Below are 19,331 nucleotides of genomic sequence, written 5' to 3'. Positions count from 1 at the left end.
TGTATGTGTCGCTTATTAATGTGGAGAGTGAGTTTGCAGAAAGGCCAACAAAGAAATAACAGTAGTGACATAATAAGAGCAGGTCTGGCAGCCCCATCAATGCAGAAAAGTTTATATGGTCCATTCCATAGCATTTAAAGTCTATCATTCAGTACTTCATAGTTATTCTTGTTTAATTATGAGTCACGTTTCATAAGTGCTGACTGATCCAAACTGGGATTAGAAGCACAATAGATGGAAATCGGGACATTAAATATTCCAAATATGTGCAAAATAATGTGGGATGATATGGCTTAAATGTTACTGAATATAATTTCTTAATACCAAATTCAGTTTCTGATTTTTAATCCCATTTTTCCCCTCACTATTTTTTTTCTTCAAAAAAATTACAAATGACATAAATGTCTTACCAATTTGACTTTCATTTCAATAATTCCTCCCGTGAGTTGACCTGAATTCAAAGTCGAAATAAATAGAAGCTGTAAAACACACTTATCAAACAAGATGCCAGTTCTTGTCACTCTGGAAACACAAGAACTGTATTGGTGGAAAATTAGAAGAAGAAAAAAGTAGCAATTTTCCAAAAATTAAATCTTCAAAAAACAGACAATTCAACATGATTAGCCAGCAATAGTACAACCAGAGGCAGAAAATGGATCATTTTAAATGCAGAGGACGGGTGAGACCAAAACAGATGATATTCAACCATTACATAATGATATGACATAATAAACTTCTCTTTAATAACTGGCCCACATCAACGTGGGGGACCGATAGAGCCGAGCAGGAAATGACTCCTTCGAGGTACTGCTGCTAGAGGTGAGCTGTATTTACTAATTCATTTACACATATTGTTGGAGCGACATTTCCAGTCAGCATAAGAGCTGTTAATTCTTCTCCCTGGCATGGCATCATATTAAAAATATGATGTGCTGTAAAAATAACACGATAAAGCAGGAAGAAACGAATCCCTTTCCACATGTTTAATTTTCTAAACTGTGAGAAAAACAACAATCAGTTTATAGCTTACAAAGATTATTGAATGCATTTGTGGCCCTCGGGCAAATAAAAAAACGAAAACATGATTAGCAGTCTGACGATGAGGATAAACATCTTCAATAAACACATATTTCCGTTATTTATAAATTCTTGTGGACTCAGCGACACAGCTGAAAAACTAAATGTCAATTCTAATTTCAGTTTCTAAACAGTCTTGCATGAAATGCATGAAGTCAGCATGTCAGTGTACAAATATATATATATATATATATATATATATATATATATATATATATATATATATATATATATATATATATTTTTTTTTTTTTTTTTTTTTTTGGGGGGGGGGGGGTAAAGATTTCTTAAAAAAAAAAAAACTATTTCCATCCAAAGCAAAGTGTTCTTTTTTTAGTATTTTTATATTTTGGGAAATGTAATATTTATTCAGACCTTGTAAAACAGGAACCAATTTTATACTTTCTAGGACATCGTAGAAACCAGGGTTGCACTGTGTTGACCAAACTGGACCTTCAAACGGTGACCAGCAAATGGTAAACTCAATAATCCAATCTTTTTCTGATCATTGAACGCATCAAATGGAAATGAGGCTAGGCGGACGCCAACACTCTTCAGTGCGGCTGTTTATAAGTGAAGAAAATGCCAGCCCTGACACTTTCAGTCTCAGTCAGGTGTTAATAAATGTGATGATTTTGAAATTACTTTTGCATAATTCATCAAGATCACGTTATGATTCATTCAGTTTGGGAAAGAAAGAGAGATATCATCGCCCTACAGGTCATTGAAAAATGATTAACTTCAAGTTTTTTGTGATGTAAAAAAAATGAGACTAAGATAATTGCTGAATGTTTTTTTTCCTTCCATTGAACATGTAATAAAATAAAAAAGGTGCAACAATCTAGTAGCAAAATATTTTGAATCTGTGTCAGCAATCAATACTTCAATAATCATAAAAGCGAGTCCGTGTTCCATTAGTGACTGATTAACGTTAACTTACTTCGTTTAGCTGAAACAACAAGGATTTTATTGACACTTCCTCAACTGCATCATTTAGCTAAGTAGGCAGTTTTCAAAGGGTCAAAACAATCATATTGTACAAAGAAATCAGTCAGGAAAAGGGTACAAAAAACATTATTTCCATCCAGACTAGATAGAAACTGGACAGGGACGCCGCCCAGAGTCAGACAGTAACACTGAAGGAACTGAATATATTTCTGGTTCATACTTGTAGTACTAGTACTACACAACAACATCCTCCTGTAACCGCAGGAGAATGAACTGATTTTATAAAACCATAAATTTAAACTTTAGACCATAATTTCAAAATGTAGGCCTGGCACAAAATAAGAAATGATAACAAAAACTCCTAAATTGAAACATGGTAGTGGCAGTATCATACTAGGTCTGCTTGTATTCAGATTGAACCAGTTTTGACCCAAAAGCTTTCAGGCATCTGATAGATGAAGATGAGCCGCCATTTTGATACAAAGAGATTTTATCAAGCATTTTTAGACTTCTTTCTTAGACATCCATTCGAGTTGAAACATTCGATGTCTAAAAGGGGTTGCATAAATAAAACTACAGATATTCATTACCATCAACGACATTATAACTTCGTAGTTAAGACAGTGTGAATGCTCAAAACCAAAACCCTGTTGAAGGAAAGAAGGTTTTCTGCGTCATTCTGGCCACGTTTCCTGTCAGAGCTGCTCAACCGCAGCCTACAAAGGGTCTTCAGATAAACAACAGAGAGATGCTGGAGCTGGTGAGGGCTTAGCAGAAAACATGCGGTCAACTTCTGCAAAGAGGTTATGAAACTTCATCACTTACATTCTTAAGTTAACCTTAATTATCTCTGACTTTTAAAACATAGTAGGACAAAAAAAAACATTCTGCTTATGTTTTACATTTTCCCACTTCTGAAGAATGGAGAGGTCTGTCATTTTCTGTAATTTTCATGGTAGGTAAACCTTAAAGGTGAGGTGGAATCTACAAATACAATCCTAGCGAGGGGGCAACTAGGGGCAAGAAGGTTATTGCTGAGGGTTCACCGACTGCAGCTTTCTAGCCGATCGCCCATCTTTGAAAAGCCCGACCTGCCGATTACAATTTTGTAATCAAACACTCTTTACTTGTTGTCTGAAAAGTTGCTAAATTGGCAACAGTGGGGTGACTATTGTTAAGGCCTGACCTAGTGGTTTGTCTGTCAGTCACACTCTCTCTCTCTCTGCGGTGCAAAAAGGGGCGAGGGATACATTTTACAACTTTGTGGAGGTAAATAAGATCACTGTAAAAGATTGGTTTATCTTAAAGTATTGTCCAGTTGTCAATCTCCCAAAATTAAGGAACTTATTATTGATGCACCCCTAGCTGTTGCTAGAAATCCCGTGATACATGGACCATGTGTCAACAAGACAGTACAGCTGTCCTATCCTCTTTGAAGAAAAGCAGTACCAAAGCATGATGTTTCCACTTCTATACTTCACGGTTGAAATGGTGTTCTTGGAATTATTCTCATCATTCTTCTTCCTCCAAACCTGGCAAATGGAGTTTGTTCTCACACCTGTTCTGGATAATCCTGTTGGTCATTGCCAGATTTCAGATGGGCCTGGGCCTGTACCGGCTTGAGGATTGCGCGTACTGCAGGATTTTGTTCCATGACGCAGGATTCATGATGACATGGTGTGTTGCTAATGGTAACATTTGAGACTGTTGTCCCAACTCTCTTCAGGTTATTGACCAACTCCTGTAATTCAGAACTTCATTTCATCTTGTAGCCCATCCCAGCTTTGTGCAGATTTACCATTTTGTCCCTGGTGATCTAAGACAACTCGTTAGTCTTATCCATTGTGAAGAAGTTGGAGTCTGGTGGAGTGAACATGTGGACAGCTGTCTTTCCTCACAGGTAACGAGTTCAATCAGGTGCAATTAGTCCAGGTTATGAGTAGAGAACAGGAAGGCTTGCTAAAGACAAACTAACAGTTCTCTGCGAGCCAGAGTTGTTGCTGGTTTGTAGGTATTAAAATTCTTATTTTTTATATTAAAATAAGAAATAATGCAATTAGGTTTTTAATATTATTTTTTAAGATTGTATCTCTCACTGCTGAGGTGTGCCTGTGATGAAAATGACAAACCTCTCTATGCAAGTAGGAAAAAAGGGTGTGTGTGTGTGTGTGTGCATGAAGATAGAGAATGTGAACCCACAGTACGAGGTTTCAGAACAGATACACGAAAAAAAAAGAAGAAGAAGACATTTTGGTTTAAATAATCACCTGCTGCGATTCCATTTTCAGCACATATTTTACCGATTCAGCAGCCGCCTTCAGACTGTGACTGCTGGTAGAAAATGTTTTTATCCCTCATGCTGTTCGTTAGCGGAGGAAAGAGATAATGGGGGTTGGGAGAAGCTAAACATAAGCCTGTTTCATTCCTACACATGGATCCAAAGAGGAAGCAGCACATGAATGCCTTTACTTCAAATGAAAGGTAATTACTGTGCATGTTAAATGAAAAACAACAAAACCAACCAAAGCAATCCAAAGAGAAAACATAAAAATGAAGGTTTCCCACATAACGTACTGTGATGTTTGACAGGTAAACCTGACTGAAAGTATGCCAGTTACAACAGAATAATGATCCTCTTATGCAATCTTTGTTCCCCCCGCCCCTAATATCTCAATATAGACACAGACACAAAATCAAAACACACACCCATCATCTAGGAAATGAGAATAGTTTTCCTCCGAGGATAATGACCCGTCACAACCTATGATGGTTTCCTCTAGAAGAGTTAAATGGCAGTAAATGGGATGTTGATTAAATCATGGCATTTTCTTGTAAACCAGATGGCAAAAGAAAAAGCTGCACTAGTCAAAAGTGGTCGATCAGTTTCTGTGGCCGTCGGGTGCAGCCCAGAATTTTGTCCCAAAGCAAAGTTTCCAGGCAAAGAAGACTAAACACAACCGTGAAGGAAGTAGAGGAAACGACATGGATGTCCATTTTGGGGCGATACTGTGTGCAGAGATTTGACGTAATCTACATTTGAACAATTCATCAGTCAGGAACTAGAACAGATGTCCTGTCTATTGCTAGTGGTAAACAGACAAAAGGTAGGCAATACCTTTGATAGGTAACCAGGGAAACACAACAAACAGAAGAACAACCACAAACACACACTCCTAAGGGAAATTCACAAGCGACCTGTTAACCTAATATTCAAGTATTTGTACAGTAGTAGAGAGCCCATGCTTGCACAGAGACTAGCCTTCAGTGAAAAAAGGTGTTAATTAATGCAATCCTGGATGGGATTCCAATATCAGCATTGTTTGGCGACAAGACAGTGCTGACCAGGCACTGTCTTGAAATGGGTTGTAAAAACACTACAAACCATTTCTTTCATCTATGGGTGATCTTTGTCGGCACTGCGCGTCAGGCATTGCCACCAACACTGGATGGTGGTTTTACGCAAAGTGGTTGCTTGTAAAAAAATAAAATAAAAGACAACATACAAGGAACAAACTGTTGACCTGAGATGCCGACTGCTTTAGCTCAATCAAATACCAAAAGATTTATTAAAAAGAGAAGCCTGCAAAGCCAAAGACTGGGGTCCTGTTCAAACAACAGCAGGTAACCGTACCTTATCCTAAGTGTACAACTGAAGCTTTATCTACTTTCCATCCACTCAAGTAAAAAAACATCTCTGCTAAGCCAATGGAACTAATGAAGCAGCAAGACCTGATAAACTCTCACTGACCAAACATTTGCTGACAGAGTTGCCCGTTGTCGATCATGCCATGTTGATCCCTTGAATTTGGAGAAAATAAGAATTTAGAAATTTCTAGAAGTCGCAAAGTTGCGACCTTCACGCTTCCATTCCATCTTCATCCAGACCAAGTTTTTATTGTCCAATTTAGTCACCAAGATTTTCATGATGGGTTGCACCATATATTTCCTCGCAGCATTTCAGTTTTCTGCACCCACAGATAATTCAAATTGCCAAACCACACCAAGGAAACACGCTCTACAATGGAAACATGGCAACCAATGAAGTTGAAAGGTCGTTGTTAAAAGGATGTTTTAAACAAACCGGCAATTGTTGATATTTTTTCCCCTCCCACATGATTGAGTACACAGTGGAAAGAGACGCCTGCACTTAAACCAAGTCGGTCAATAATGCCTTGCCCTACGAAAGGGAGTGCTGCGTACATCACACTCAGGAGCCAGTACAACGTCTACAACATGATCACTTTTAGGTTTCTTTATGACAAATTGTTATTGTCATTTTTCTTGTCATCTCTTTTTCAAAAACTGACCTTTGTGAATCCACAACCACCGGGGAATCGGGCTTTGACTGCACCTTTATGAACAAACTGATGTAGACTAAAGGCTTTCTATTTATTTTTTCTCCCAGCTCCGGGGCTGCAGGTGTGTTGCTTAACACCCAGCAGTGAAGGCAGAAAATGATGCTCGACAGTGGCTGGGATGCTAATGCGTTGAAAAATGTTGGCCTGAGCCAGCGACCCAGGTGCCGCTCCAGCCCGCCATCCGGCCATTCATCCAAGCAGCCAGCCACACATCCTCCCGTTTACTCAGTCAACCCACCGCAAATGAACCTATCCATTATCTCCCGTCTGCTAATACCACTCGAACAAACGCTAATACTTAAAAAGAAAATCATCACTGCAGGATTTCAAAGATGGATTGAAATTATTACAATTGCAGTCTTTTATTAATCTGTGCTTAAAAGAAAACAAAAAAACAATTTATTTTCTTATTGACTGAATGGACGAAAGCTAACAACTCCCACTGTTTCTGTCCTATGAACATTTCGACCAGAGGCATGTACTTTAATTTGATGCAACATTTTTGAAGTTTAATTTTAAAAAAAATTGTATAAATCAGATAAAGGTTTCAGATTTAAGCCAATTTGATTGTGTGGATCCTGGGATGCTCCCTAACCCTGCAGCCTTTAGGAAGGAAGATGCGTCATCAGATGGGCCCCAACAATCAGTCGCTGCATTTCCATTGCAAACGCATGCAGAACTTTGTCAATACTCCGAGTCGAAAAAACACAGTTTTGCAACTGTTGTGTTTTCTTGAAGAAGGAAATACAACTAAAATTACGATAAGTTTGTTTACGTTATCAGTCATTGAAAAAAAAAAGAAGAACGTGCTGCGCCGTCAACCTCCAACCACTTCCAGTCGTTTTCTTTTTTGTTTGCGTTGTGGCAACATGATAATGTGACTCGTGTGATGCAAAAGTAGTGTTTCCACTGCCATGTTGCAAAATAAAACAATTTTGAGATGACCAAAAAAACAAAAAAATGAATTTAGTCCACCTCATTCTAGTGCTGAAACGTTTTATCAAAAAAGGACAGTTTTCCTGAAATTGCCGCATTGCCAATGAGAAAACGTACTTTCAAAATGTCAAATTGTGCAGCACTGGAAGTAGGCGTTTCGACCGTCACCCATATTTCTCTGCTGTTAACTCGCTCAATCAGCCGACTTTTTCCTCCTCTGCAAGTCTCAACGGAAAGATACTAAATCTGCATCAGCCTGGAAGATTTTGCTTTGTGCATCTCCAGTTATTACGGTAAAGTATGGGCACATTTGTATTTTCTGGTACTCAACCAGTTGACGTGACTTAACTTTAGAGATTTAGACGCTCCATAGTTTTAGAGATACACAGATGTTCAACTCTTTCATGAATGAATACGTCTCGTTCCTCCCTGTCGAGGCCGAATGACAAAATGAAACACTCAAGATCTCTATCTTCTCCACTGCCTCCATCCTGTACCATTGTGCTCACCTTAGTGACCTGAAGCTAACTGAGCGTGAAATTTTGCTCGCGCTAAAGCCTCCCCGATCCGTCGACAAAGGCCCCGGTTAGTAAGCGGAGGGTGCAGCTCACGGGGTCAATTTGTGAGTCAGGCTTGTGAAAACACGGCTTGCATTCTCAAGGTTTCCTTGAAGAGAGTGTCGGACAAAAGGAAAGGGTGGCGCGGGGGAGACGTGGTGCGGTGGGGAGAGACGTCACATTAGAAATGAGAGAGCAGCACGTAGACTGCTACTCTCCAGTGATGCATCGTCTCCTGATCCTTTCCAAGAAAAAAAAAAGGACACTGTTTGTGATGAATGACTGCTTGCAAAAGCACAGAGCAAAGTTATTCTCGGAGTGCTTGAAGAGCAGACGGATTATTTCTTGTTCCAGTGTTGCCGCTAAACCTTCTGAGATGCAACGAGTGAAATCCCTGAAACTCATGACGGCACTTTGCTAAGTACGGCATGAATTTTAAAAGTTAACAGGAGCAAATGTTTGCGTATCAGCAGAGAGCGGAGCACAGAATGCGGCTTGTAAACTTTTAACAGAGAATGCTTTCAAATGCAGCTTTACATAACTCGACAGTGGAAAATCGTCTCTCCAAAAGGGCATGCGTCATTATTTTTCAAGCTTTCCTTGTTAGTTGTGTTCAGGCAAGACAGTTTATGATTCAAACCAAAACCCACAAATCTCTTTAAAGCCTCTTCTTGTGTATTTTTTAATTGACATGTCTTTTCATAATTTCCAGATTTCTGCTTCTTAAATGTGACCTCGGATGTGTAGGAAAACATTTTTACATTTCACTGCCTTAACTTGAATCCATGCAGAACCAATAAAAGGCAGGGCTCAGATCATAACCCCTAATGGAAAACATGAGTATTTCCATTAAAAAAAAAAAAAAAGATGGAGGGGAAAAAAAAACTTTCATAATAATCCAGCAGGAATGAAGAAAATCTGGAGCGCGGAGACAAGAGGGCAGCTCTTTTACGTCACCCGCACGCCCAAAGATGACTAAGAGGGACAAGACCATCGAAACTCCCGGGACGGCTCTCGCACGTCTGAGGACTCCTTCAGCGAGCGCCGTGTTTATTAAACGTCGTGTAAACACGGCGCAGAAAGCCACCCCGACATCAGGGATGTGATGACGCAACGCAGCCCTGCAGCAGACGCTAATTTTCTCCCAGAGACAATGCACAAAAAGAGACGTGACCCCGCATATACCCATGACTCCGATTTTGAGTGCAAACACACACACACACATGCACGCTGTAATAACGCGCAACCCTGGGGAGCTTCAAAGAAAAACAAAATCTCCCAGAACTTCCTGCATAACCTTTACCCCTCCCCGCTCTCTGCCATCCTTTTTTTTTTTTTTTTCCACCTTCCCTTACACATAAGAGGTCACCGTTGCACTTTCCTGGTTGTCCGCCCCCGGTGCTCCATCTTTAACTTCAGCTGCTCTTTCCTTTTGTTTTCGGACAAGCAGGAAACTTTGACTCGCCCTTTCGAAGAGGAGGGATGAAACTCGCCGCAATGTGTGCAGCAGTGATAAGAGCACAGAGGGGGGTAAGGGGGGGGAATAAATACATAAAAATAAATAGCTGCCTCTTCTACAGTAAATTTCCCAGAGGAGTACCAACTGTAAACAAGTAATGACGCTATGCTTTCTGGGACTCATCCAAACTGGACTCCTCTCCTGTTTTTTTTTTTCAGATATAAAAGCCAGCCGGATCATTAATTAGACGATTTATATGTAAACCTTCAGCTTTCGCGTCACCTAGGTGACACAAACACACACCGTTCCCAATTCCAATACATCTGCAGGAGAGATTCTTACTTTCTGGCTCCAGGACAGGCATTTCCCAGAACCACCATCAAACTCTTGACAGCTGAACAATCAAACTGATTTCTGGAAGTTCGCCTCCACGGGGTTAAAGTTTGACTTGCGATGTAAAAGGAAGTGCTCTTTTTATTTCCTTCCTCTAGTCAGGAAGTTATAATGCCATGTTGCAGGCACAGTGATAAAAAATAAAATGTTTCAGAAAGGAGCACGATCAAACGTTTCAGGACACGTGAGAAGCATCATGAGATTCGACTGTGGGAGTTAAATTTAAAAAAAAAAAAGACATTTCTTCTGGATATAAAATATCTACAGGGAACTGGTGTGACAATGCGGCTCGCAGGAAAAAATAATAAGTGGCATTGGATTCATCAGATCAAGATGAGGCTTAAGTGTTTGAGGAAAAGCCATGCCGTTTGTTGTTTGCTTAATTTCACAAATAAGAGTAAAGGTTTTATAAATAACAAACTACATTTTTTAAAAATCAGTAATTAGTTTAGAGTAGGCCATTTCAGGTTTGACTAGCTTGTTTTTATGCTTGTGTACTTAGCCTACATCCGGAAAAAGTAATGCAAACACTCACTTTGTGTTTTCAAGGACAGTATAGATGTCGAATTATTTTTCAGAAAAGTATTACATTTTGACCTCAATCTGGTCACATCAGTCCAAACAGAAAGACAGAAACAGCCATTTGGTTTAGCACAAGGAGGAAGTTTTTGAAGGAGATGCTAACTTTTAGCATTGCTAGCCAATAGTTACCCAGTTGTGGCGCTTACATAGGCTTCACCAATTATTTCTACCTTGTCTCTTACACTTGTTTTTTCCCTGACAAGTATTCATAATATTGTCAATTAAATAAAAAAAATTGATGGATATCTCGTCAATATTTTCGAAGCCAGTCGTTATTAGCCAGGCTAACTCGTCACTGTTATGAGCCAACTGTCAACACAACAAAGTCACTCAAGAAATAGTTGCTTTTGTGCTTCAAAATAAGAATCCAAACTTTATCGTGTCTCCCTTCACATTTTTTAAGCCATGGTATCAGACTCCACTAACTTCTACAGATAATTTTAATGGTTTGGGCTTTACAAGACACACGCTATGAGAAACATTGTGGCTTCTTAGTATCCCACAACCTCATTCCATCCAAACAAGGATACAAATGAAAATTAATGGCACACATCATTGTTTCCCTCAAATAAATGAACATTCATTTGATATCTGAGGACAATCTGTACACAATGTGCCTCAAATTGTTAGCATGTCTCTAACAAGCTAACAAGCGATACGATTACTTGTTAGCATGTGTCGGCTTTCATCTCCAAAGCACTCGCTCCTTACATGGAAACAGACAGAACACTGGCATTTCTTTGGGCACAACCGCCAGATTAGACGAGTGGTTTTGTTTTATGCTTCTGACAAGATAGTCACGCATCAGAGACGGCTCACATGTAGAAAAGGACATTGGCAGTTAGCAAGGCTAGTCCATCCAGCTGGATTGAAGGCCAAACTAAAACAAAAACAGCCTTCCTTGCCTTGTGTTGACTTGCTGAACGTAATCCATCTTGGGAGCTGACGGTTAAACCGAGCCCGACTACTGGCTCATGGTTTGTACGTCCTCTCAAGTAGAAAGGGGCCCTCAAGTGCATAGTGCAAGTCTTCCAGGTTGAGAGCTCAGGTTCATCGGTTGTCCACTTCATCTTGATAACAAAACATCTGTCGGTGTTCTTCAGTCCGCTTTTGAAGGTTTATTAGAGTGTCCATTAAAAACACCAAAACCTCTATCATACCACTTTGAGTCAAAGTATGGGGAGGGCTCAAATTGAATTAATTCACATACTAAAATATATTTTAAACAACTTACAGAAGAAGTTTAGAAGAAGTGTGTGAAAGGCACAAGTGAGTGACAGGACTAAATAAATCTTCCCCAACAGAAGACATTGGTTTCTCTTTTCAGCTTAATGCGGCGCAACAAACCAAATCTTGGTAGCACATGATAATTGGTTCCACTGAAACTCTCAGCAGTTCTGAGGCTCATCTTTGGAGCACCCTCTGCTTATAACTAAAGACTGTGTTAACTCTGTCTTCTTCATCAATACCCTTCAAATCAATGAAGATATTCAAGATATTCAAAGTTCTTGCTTTTAAAGACAGATGCTAGTTGCAAGGCATTTCAAATCTGAAATATAATAATTAATTCTTAAGCCTGTGGGGTTTTAAAATCAAAAATGTCTGCCGTAGATAAAAGTAACTGATGAGAAAAGGTTCATCTGCATATGTGATGATTTATTCTTTTGACATATTCCTAGAAACACCATCTGGTTGATCCTGTTCCAGTTTGTAATGTCTGTTTTTTCAAAATATTCCTTTTTTGAGACACTTCAGACGAAGGAACAGACCCTCCTAAAATAACGGCCTGAGTCACTTTTTGTCAAAAGTGATTTTGGCAAAAAATAAATAAATAAACAATCCAGTTTGTGGCGGGGGGTGACTTTAGGAAGGTGAGGATATTGGAAATATTTATATTTTTGACTCTTGGTGCTATTTAGCACCTGACTTTGTCAATTTATCCTACAAAGCCAAACTTTCATTAAAAACATTTAAAGCAGCACCCTACAAGGGAGAATATGGATTCAAGCTTTTACTAATAATAGTAATAATAATATATGATTTATAATTAGAATACAAAAACTCAATGTGAGGTCAAAATTGTACTTATTTTTGCAACAAAAAAAAAAAGCAAAAGCAAATAGTTTTTACCTCTGATTTAAAGTTAAATATAAAGAGATGAAGATTAAGGATACAGTCTTGTCTAAGTGCTGCACTTATCCACTACAAATCTCAAATACTGTTAAAGAGAAAGAAAAGTGTTTTATCCAATTTCATACCCCCCCAGACATACGCCATCAACCACAGAACAAATGAGGTCAGAGCCTTAACCTTCGTCTTTCTTCATCCTCAGCCTTCAGCTGGCCCAACCAGCGCCACGGGAAAGTGGGGGTTACTTAACGTATGCAGGCGCAGAAAAGTCTGTGTGATGTCTTACACACACACACACAGCAGAAGTACTCAAGAACACATTCCTTTTAGCAAAGCTTTGGATTACAAACATGACATTTCCCTTTTGAACTCATGAGGGGGGGTGGAGGCTTCTAACTGTAATGCCTTCATCGCTGCTTCGATTGAGGAAAATGGAAACTGGCAGGTTTGTGGTGATCGTCACTGGGCAGAAAAAAAATATATATATAGGCTACATACGTATGTAAGGCATCTCATCTGCCTATTTTGTGGAGTGGAAAATGCATCCCATTCCACTTAGAATTTAAAAAAAAGAAACAAAAATAGTTTATCTGTAGAGTGCTTGCATCAAACCCAGCAACATGAGAACCGATGCAGCCGTTTGTGAGGTCACACATGTCAGAGGAGAACATATATATATATATATATATATATATATATATATATATAATATATATATTATAATATATTATATATATATATATATATATTATATATATATTATATATATATATATATATATATATATATATAATATGATTGTGATCAAACTTTTAATCAGCGAAATCATTGATTTTTTTTGTTATTTTTTTGCCCTCTAGAGAAAAAGCATCACTGCTTCTTTTTTGTTTTTTCTATCTGAACATCTGGCCTGGTAGACTGTAAATCCACTTTGACAGCAGCCTTGAGCTGCAGGGAAACCAACACACACCCACACACCCTCACAACCACTGAAGACGCGGACAGAGGAAGAAGAAGCAGAGCTGATAATTTACCAAACGCACCGTTGCAACGCATGCCAGGACAGGAAAAACAATCATCCCCAGCTGCTAATTTTAGACTCAAGCGCTGACATTAAAGCGGACAAATCCGATTGAACACTATATAGCCTGCAGTGCGCTCACTGTTTCGCGCAAATGGATCAATCGGTCGCAGCGCAGGAGGAATTGGGCTGGAGGGCAAGAGACGAGTTGAGAAGACTTGTCTGCAGTTTTAGGGAGGAACAATTCAATCTGCAGCCGAGCGTCTGCAGAGCGTGGAATTTGAGAGAGGAGGGTCGGGAGGGGGGGAGAAACCGGTGACACTCCTCAGAGAGTGCGTGTGTGTGTGTGTGTGTGTGTGTGTGTGTGTGTGTGTGTGTGTGTGTGTGTGTGTGTGTGTGATGTAGTATTTTATGAATGTGTGACAAAGCTGAGCTGCTCTCCTTAAACTCGGGCTTTCCTGCAGCTGAGGGCTTGAGGGAGACGGGGGGGTTTTTTTAATTATTATTATTATTATTATTATTATTATTATTATTATTATTATTATTATTATTCAAGTTCATCTGAAAGCGTTTCTCATGCCCTCCCTACTCAGCCACATGTCTGGAATACGATCAACCTCGACGCGTTCTCGTAGGGCACAAATCCCCTGGAGTCGTGCGCGAAAAAAATAGATAAATAAATAAAAACTAGAAACCAAGAAGAGTGTGAGGGGAGTGAGGGGGTGGGGGGGATGAAGAGCGCAATAAATAACTAATTTCAAAAAATAATAAAAGAAAAACTTACCTCCTCTACAGTGAGGGGCATGCATATCCTGTACTCCTTCATTAACATCTTCTTCTTCTTCTCTCTGCGCGACCCCCGCTGTGTGTTCACAATAGTAGCAGCTCAGCAGAGAGTTTCCCCTCCCCGCCGCCCCGGCAGGATGTTGTGTGAGCGGAGCGCCGAGCTGATCTGGACGATGTCTGGCGTCAGCGCATGGACAGCCCGAGTTACGCTCGACTTCTTCCTTTCATCGGAACCAGCGGATCGTGTGAGTCTCCGGCATTGCCTTGTGTGACGTGAAGGTACCGGAGCCCCGGCTGCTTCAGGAGGACTGTCTCCTCCCACCGCGCCGGGGGGAGGAGGAGGAGGAGGAGGAAGAGGCGGCCAGTCAAGCTGGGAGCGCACAGGGAGGCGACGAATGAAGGCGCGTCGAAATAAGAGTCTTCGAAGCAGTCGAATCAAATGATCGAATGCAAGGATGTTGAAATAGCCTACATAGGCCTGAAATAGCCTATTACATTATCAAGTGTAATAATGAGTTGAAGTTAAAACAGCAAAAAAAACAAAAAAAAAAAAAAAAAAAAACAAATACAACAATTCAGTTAGATGTCATCTTTAGCATGGCTGCAACACAGGGTTCATTTTAGTCACCAATGTTCTACCAATTAATTGATTAATCGTATTAAAAAAATTGGCACATTGCAGATATTTCATTTACCCACTTACACGTTTTCAACAAAGTATTTAGAAATGAATTGAACAAAAAAATTACATTTATTTTTGAATAAGAAAATGATTGATTACTTGTAGCAGAGATAAAAAAAATACTTCTTAGATGGACGTCATTAGCTACTGTGCATGGGTAATCTGTTCTCTGCTTCTTTTTTTGATTGGCTGATTAATGGCAGAATAGCAAAAGGTGCTTAGATTTGTTTCACAGAATTTCAACCAGGTGAAGCTGAATCTATAACACTTCAGAAACTTTGGGAACATATTTACAGACAAAGAAGGCCTGTTTTTTTTTTCCACAAATGGCTTTTTTTTTTTTAAATTATGTATGTGTCAATTAACAATTAATCAAAACTTAATTGACGATTATTTCAGTAAATCGATTAATCACAACTGATCTGATTAATCATCTCATTGCTAATCTTTAGTCATTTCATCTTGGTGAGAAACACACCTAATCGGTTGTAAACCCCTGTACCATTGGCCATCAGTCAGCAGTATAAAAAACACTTCAAATAAAGTTATTATTAAAAAATTAAAACCAACAACAAAATATATAGCCCACATTCAAAAATTATTTTAATTTGAAGAGTCCATCCCGGATGTGAAGTGCCTCTGCCCGCTTCTTTTTTTTTTTTCCTTTATTCTTCTCCTTCTTGAGGTACCGTTAGGAATAAAGTCCAGTGTGCTTGTTAATGCTGGTTTTGAACGCAGCAGTGTTTCCAACCTGAACCCCACGTCAAGGTCAAACCAAACAGCCCTCCTCAATAAAAGGGGGCGGGGCTTACTCTCCTCTCGCCGCAGCTCTACTTGTCTCGACTTGAAAGCAGCTCTACTTTGGTATCGGAAAATAAAACCACGTTAACTAAAAGCCTCTTCGCTCCCCCGGGCGGCTGAGACACGAAGCGAGACGCGATGGAAACACTGGTAGACCGCAGCACAGGAAGTATCACCTCGCTGCTGCTGCTGCTGCTGCAGCCCTTCCTCGCTCTCACGCCCCTCTTCTTCTGTGGTTTCGCTGCCTTCGATGTCTTGCGCGTGCATAATTCCATCGCGCGGACAGTCGCGCGGCGTTAGTTCTGCTCACATGTCCGCTCAGGTGCTCGCTTGTTCGGCCTCGTCATGCAGTGCGCCCACTGCTGTTCTTCCGGCGTCTTTTTGCAAACGCTGACTCAGCGGGAAAACGATCCGAAGGCATTCGATACGAAATGAGATCCTTATCAGATCCTTTATTATCAAGTTAAAGATAAACAGAAGATCAAACTGAGGTAGAAAAATCCAGGAACACTTCAAAGTGAGAACAGGAGGCTATGCACTATGCGAATTCACAACATGCTGCAGATACAGTTTAAATGATTTGCTCAGTTTGAAATAAACTGAGCCCTGCAGTTTAGTCGTGTCAGGGGAGAAAAATGCACTGAATTCATTGGCTTAAAGAGAAAAACAATAAAACTGTTCCAATAAACAATACAGCTGCTTCTATTGATTGTAGAATCGCACAAATTGAAATTCAGCAAATAAATTTGCTGATTGGTATCATGCAGTTTTCTTGAAAAAAAAAACAAACAAACAACAACAACTATGTTTTTGGGGTACGACGAGGTGCCTTTTCTGACGTGTCGAAATAGTTTTGTCCCGTCACACGAGTCACGTGACCGGCAACCGGATGTTGCTGCTGGCGAAAGAAACAACGAAGAAGAAGACAGGAAGTGAAAAAGACTCATGGTTTGTCTTCGGTTTGTTTAGTTTCGGACAGTCATGTGCAGTTGGTTCCAGAGCTCTCACAGCTTCATGCAGTTCATAAAATGTTGCGTGTCATTCGAACGTGTCGAATCTGTAACTAAGATGTCACCCTGCAGTTTCCCTAAAAAACGCAGGACATGTAGCAGCTCCCCGGTATAAAGGGTTTGTTCCACCAATGCCTGAATAAGATGGCCGACAGACGATGAGCGCTGACGCCATGGCTGAATTATGACTACAGTAACCGCTTACATCCTTTGCTGCCATTGTTTTGAACAATTTATCGTCTAAATATACTTAGCATGTGATTTTATTTCAGTTTCTTATTTTTGATTTGTGTGCCTGAAACAGTTCCTTACCTATCAGGTTTCTGCAATCTTTACCTTGCAGACTTTACCTTGTGCGACTTTTCCGTTTTATTTTGTCTCTGAAGTGACTCGGTTTAAAGGATTTAATCTTACAGCTTGCTGCTTTTATTAATACATTACAACTGGGTTTTGTGGTGTAAAGACGAGTTTTCCCGTGTTATGTTTATACGTAATAACGTGTGTGAACGGTGTGTCACTGAAATGCAGAAGTGACTTTTTAATATCGTCTTCCAGCTGCAGCAGCAGCAGGAACCGTCTGCTCTCTGAATGGCAAATGAACCCTTTCGCAAAAGAAACAAAATTTGCTAAAATGACAATCCACTGACACTTATGACCCTGAGGCTCTGTTCTGGTGCTTCATAATATGCATAAGCCATAAAGTCTATTGTTCCATATGCTGTGGAGCAGATGCTTCTCGCATGAAAGAAACCAAAATATTTCTGCGTTTAATATTTAGGAAAGCATTTGTCACATGACAATTTAATAAGATTTCTGTTTGTTGATTGGAATAGATGTGCTTTTAAAAACAGTTTTTACTTTGGCCTATACTGCTAACGCACAAAGCATTGGCATATTTTGTTCTAAAATATAAACATTTCATGGCTCTTATCCACGGAGGATGGCAGCAATGGACCGGGTGCCTCCCCGGCGAGATGCCGCCCTGGGCCGCTGCCCATATTAGAAACTAGTTCCAGGTGTGCCTCCAGGGAACTCAAATTTGTGAATTAACCAATCAGAAGTTTCCAATAATCATTCTGTGTGCAATTTTGGTGTATGCAAGCTCCTGGTTTGCATATGCTGATCTATTTTGTGATTTAAATATATCAGCAATCCAACTCAGAAACTGTCATGTTTTGGTTTAAGCTTCTGACCCAGGGGACACAAGTAAAAGTGCAGGAACGTCCTGCCGAGAGCTTCCCTCCCAGAGTATGAACCTGCTGCTCCAGACTCAGTTCCGCCCCCTGGTGGAAATCTGCTGTCACAGTCACACAAATACCACACAACACCAACAACCCCAAAGTTTGACAGAAATGGAAACAAAATCACTGAAGATGTCAGTAAAGTTTGTAGCTTATTAATTACAAAAAGCTGTCCCAAAGGACCATTGACTACACACACACACACACACACACACACACACACACACACACACACACACACACACACACACACACACACGCACGCACACACACACAAAGGATTCCTGCTACAGCAGTAAATTCACATACAAAAAAGATTTATCTTTGTTTTATCTTCACTAAATGTGCATTTGTCAAATATTGTAGCCAGATTTCCTAAAGCTACTCCTCTCCTTTGTTTCTGAACAAACATCTGATGACCTATCACTTTAGAAGATTTAGTTCAAGCCAACATAATTCTACTGACCTGTTTTTGGAAATGTTGCCATATTGAGGCCTCTAAAGTAACACAGATTGTATTGTTCATTGTCCTTGGAGTTAACAAGAAGTTTGGCCTGTGCCTCACCGTGGAACAAACTCGTGAAAGCTGAGCCCCGACGGCCCAATGTTCGGGATGCCACTGTGATTTCAGCGGTCAGTCACGCTGACTTTGCCCAGAGCCCTGCTTCTCCGCGAGAACAACAGAAAACGACGTTGTCACATTATACCACAGTTCATTTTAATTGAAGGAGAGGTTGGGCTGCTGATTTTATTGACACAACTGACATTTTTGGATCCACTCAGCAAAATCTGTGCAGCAACGATGCTGAAAAAAACTGCCTTTTTGCCTCGTCAGCACGCATTTTCCCTCCACAGTACATTCCTGGCAGGGATGGCAAACCCTCCGAACCGGCATTTCAATTTGAACTCTCATCTTCAGTAAACAGGTGAATGAATGAGCTATTTCTACCCAACCCAATGCTGTCAAACATAACTTATCAGAGTGTTAATCGTAAATGAAGGCAATGCAATAAAAAAAAAAAAAGTAATTACTTAATATTACGCTGCAGTGTCAACCTATATACACATTTTCCTTCACACAGCAGTGATACAATGAATTGCAGTTCCATTTTAATGAAATGATGCTAAGCTATAAATAAGTGCCTCAAGCTCAAATGAAATTAATTAACTTCTCAGGCAAAATTGCTGTTACAAAAAAAAAAAAAAAAACCTCTTGTTGTGTTTGAGTATTATAAAATTCCTGAGGGTGCTTTAGTCTAATTTTACAAATTAAACCCCCAATTGTTTCACCAATTTATATATGGCTACACCAAATACTGCCTTTTATTTTTATTTTGTTTGTTTGTTTGC

The 19,331-nt window shown here is 39.9% G+C and overlaps 1 protein-coding gene across 1 annotated transcript in view; it reads right to left on the bottom strand.

Moving 5' to 3' along the window:
• The window catches only part of LOC129366904 (cytoplasmic phosphatidylinositol transfer protein 1-like), a 59,773-nt gene extending 45,181 nt beyond the window's left edge, over positions 1 to 14,592 (bottom strand). Inside the window, exon 1 of the mRNA XM_055040992.1 lies at positions 14,246 to 14,592. Within this exon, the coding sequence (XP_054896967.1) occupies positions 14,246 to 14,293 (48 nt within the window). The 5' untranslated portion in view covers positions 14,294 to 14,592. The remainder of the gene's footprint in view (positions 1 to 14,245) is intronic.
• Positions 14,593 to 19,331: the final 4,739 nt, after the last annotated feature.

The sequence above is a fragment of the Poeciliopsis prolifica genome, unplaced genomic scaffold (genome assembly GCF_027474105.1).
Source record: "Poeciliopsis prolifica strain line A6 unplaced genomic scaffold, Auburn_PproV2 SCAFFOLD016, whole genome shotgun sequence".
Taxonomy (NCBI): Eukaryota; Metazoa; Chordata; class Actinopteri; order Cyprinodontiformes; family Poeciliidae; genus Poeciliopsis; species Poeciliopsis prolifica.
The sequence above is the reverse complement of the archived record's forward strand: the minus strand, read 5'-3'. Positions and strand labels throughout refer to the sequence as shown.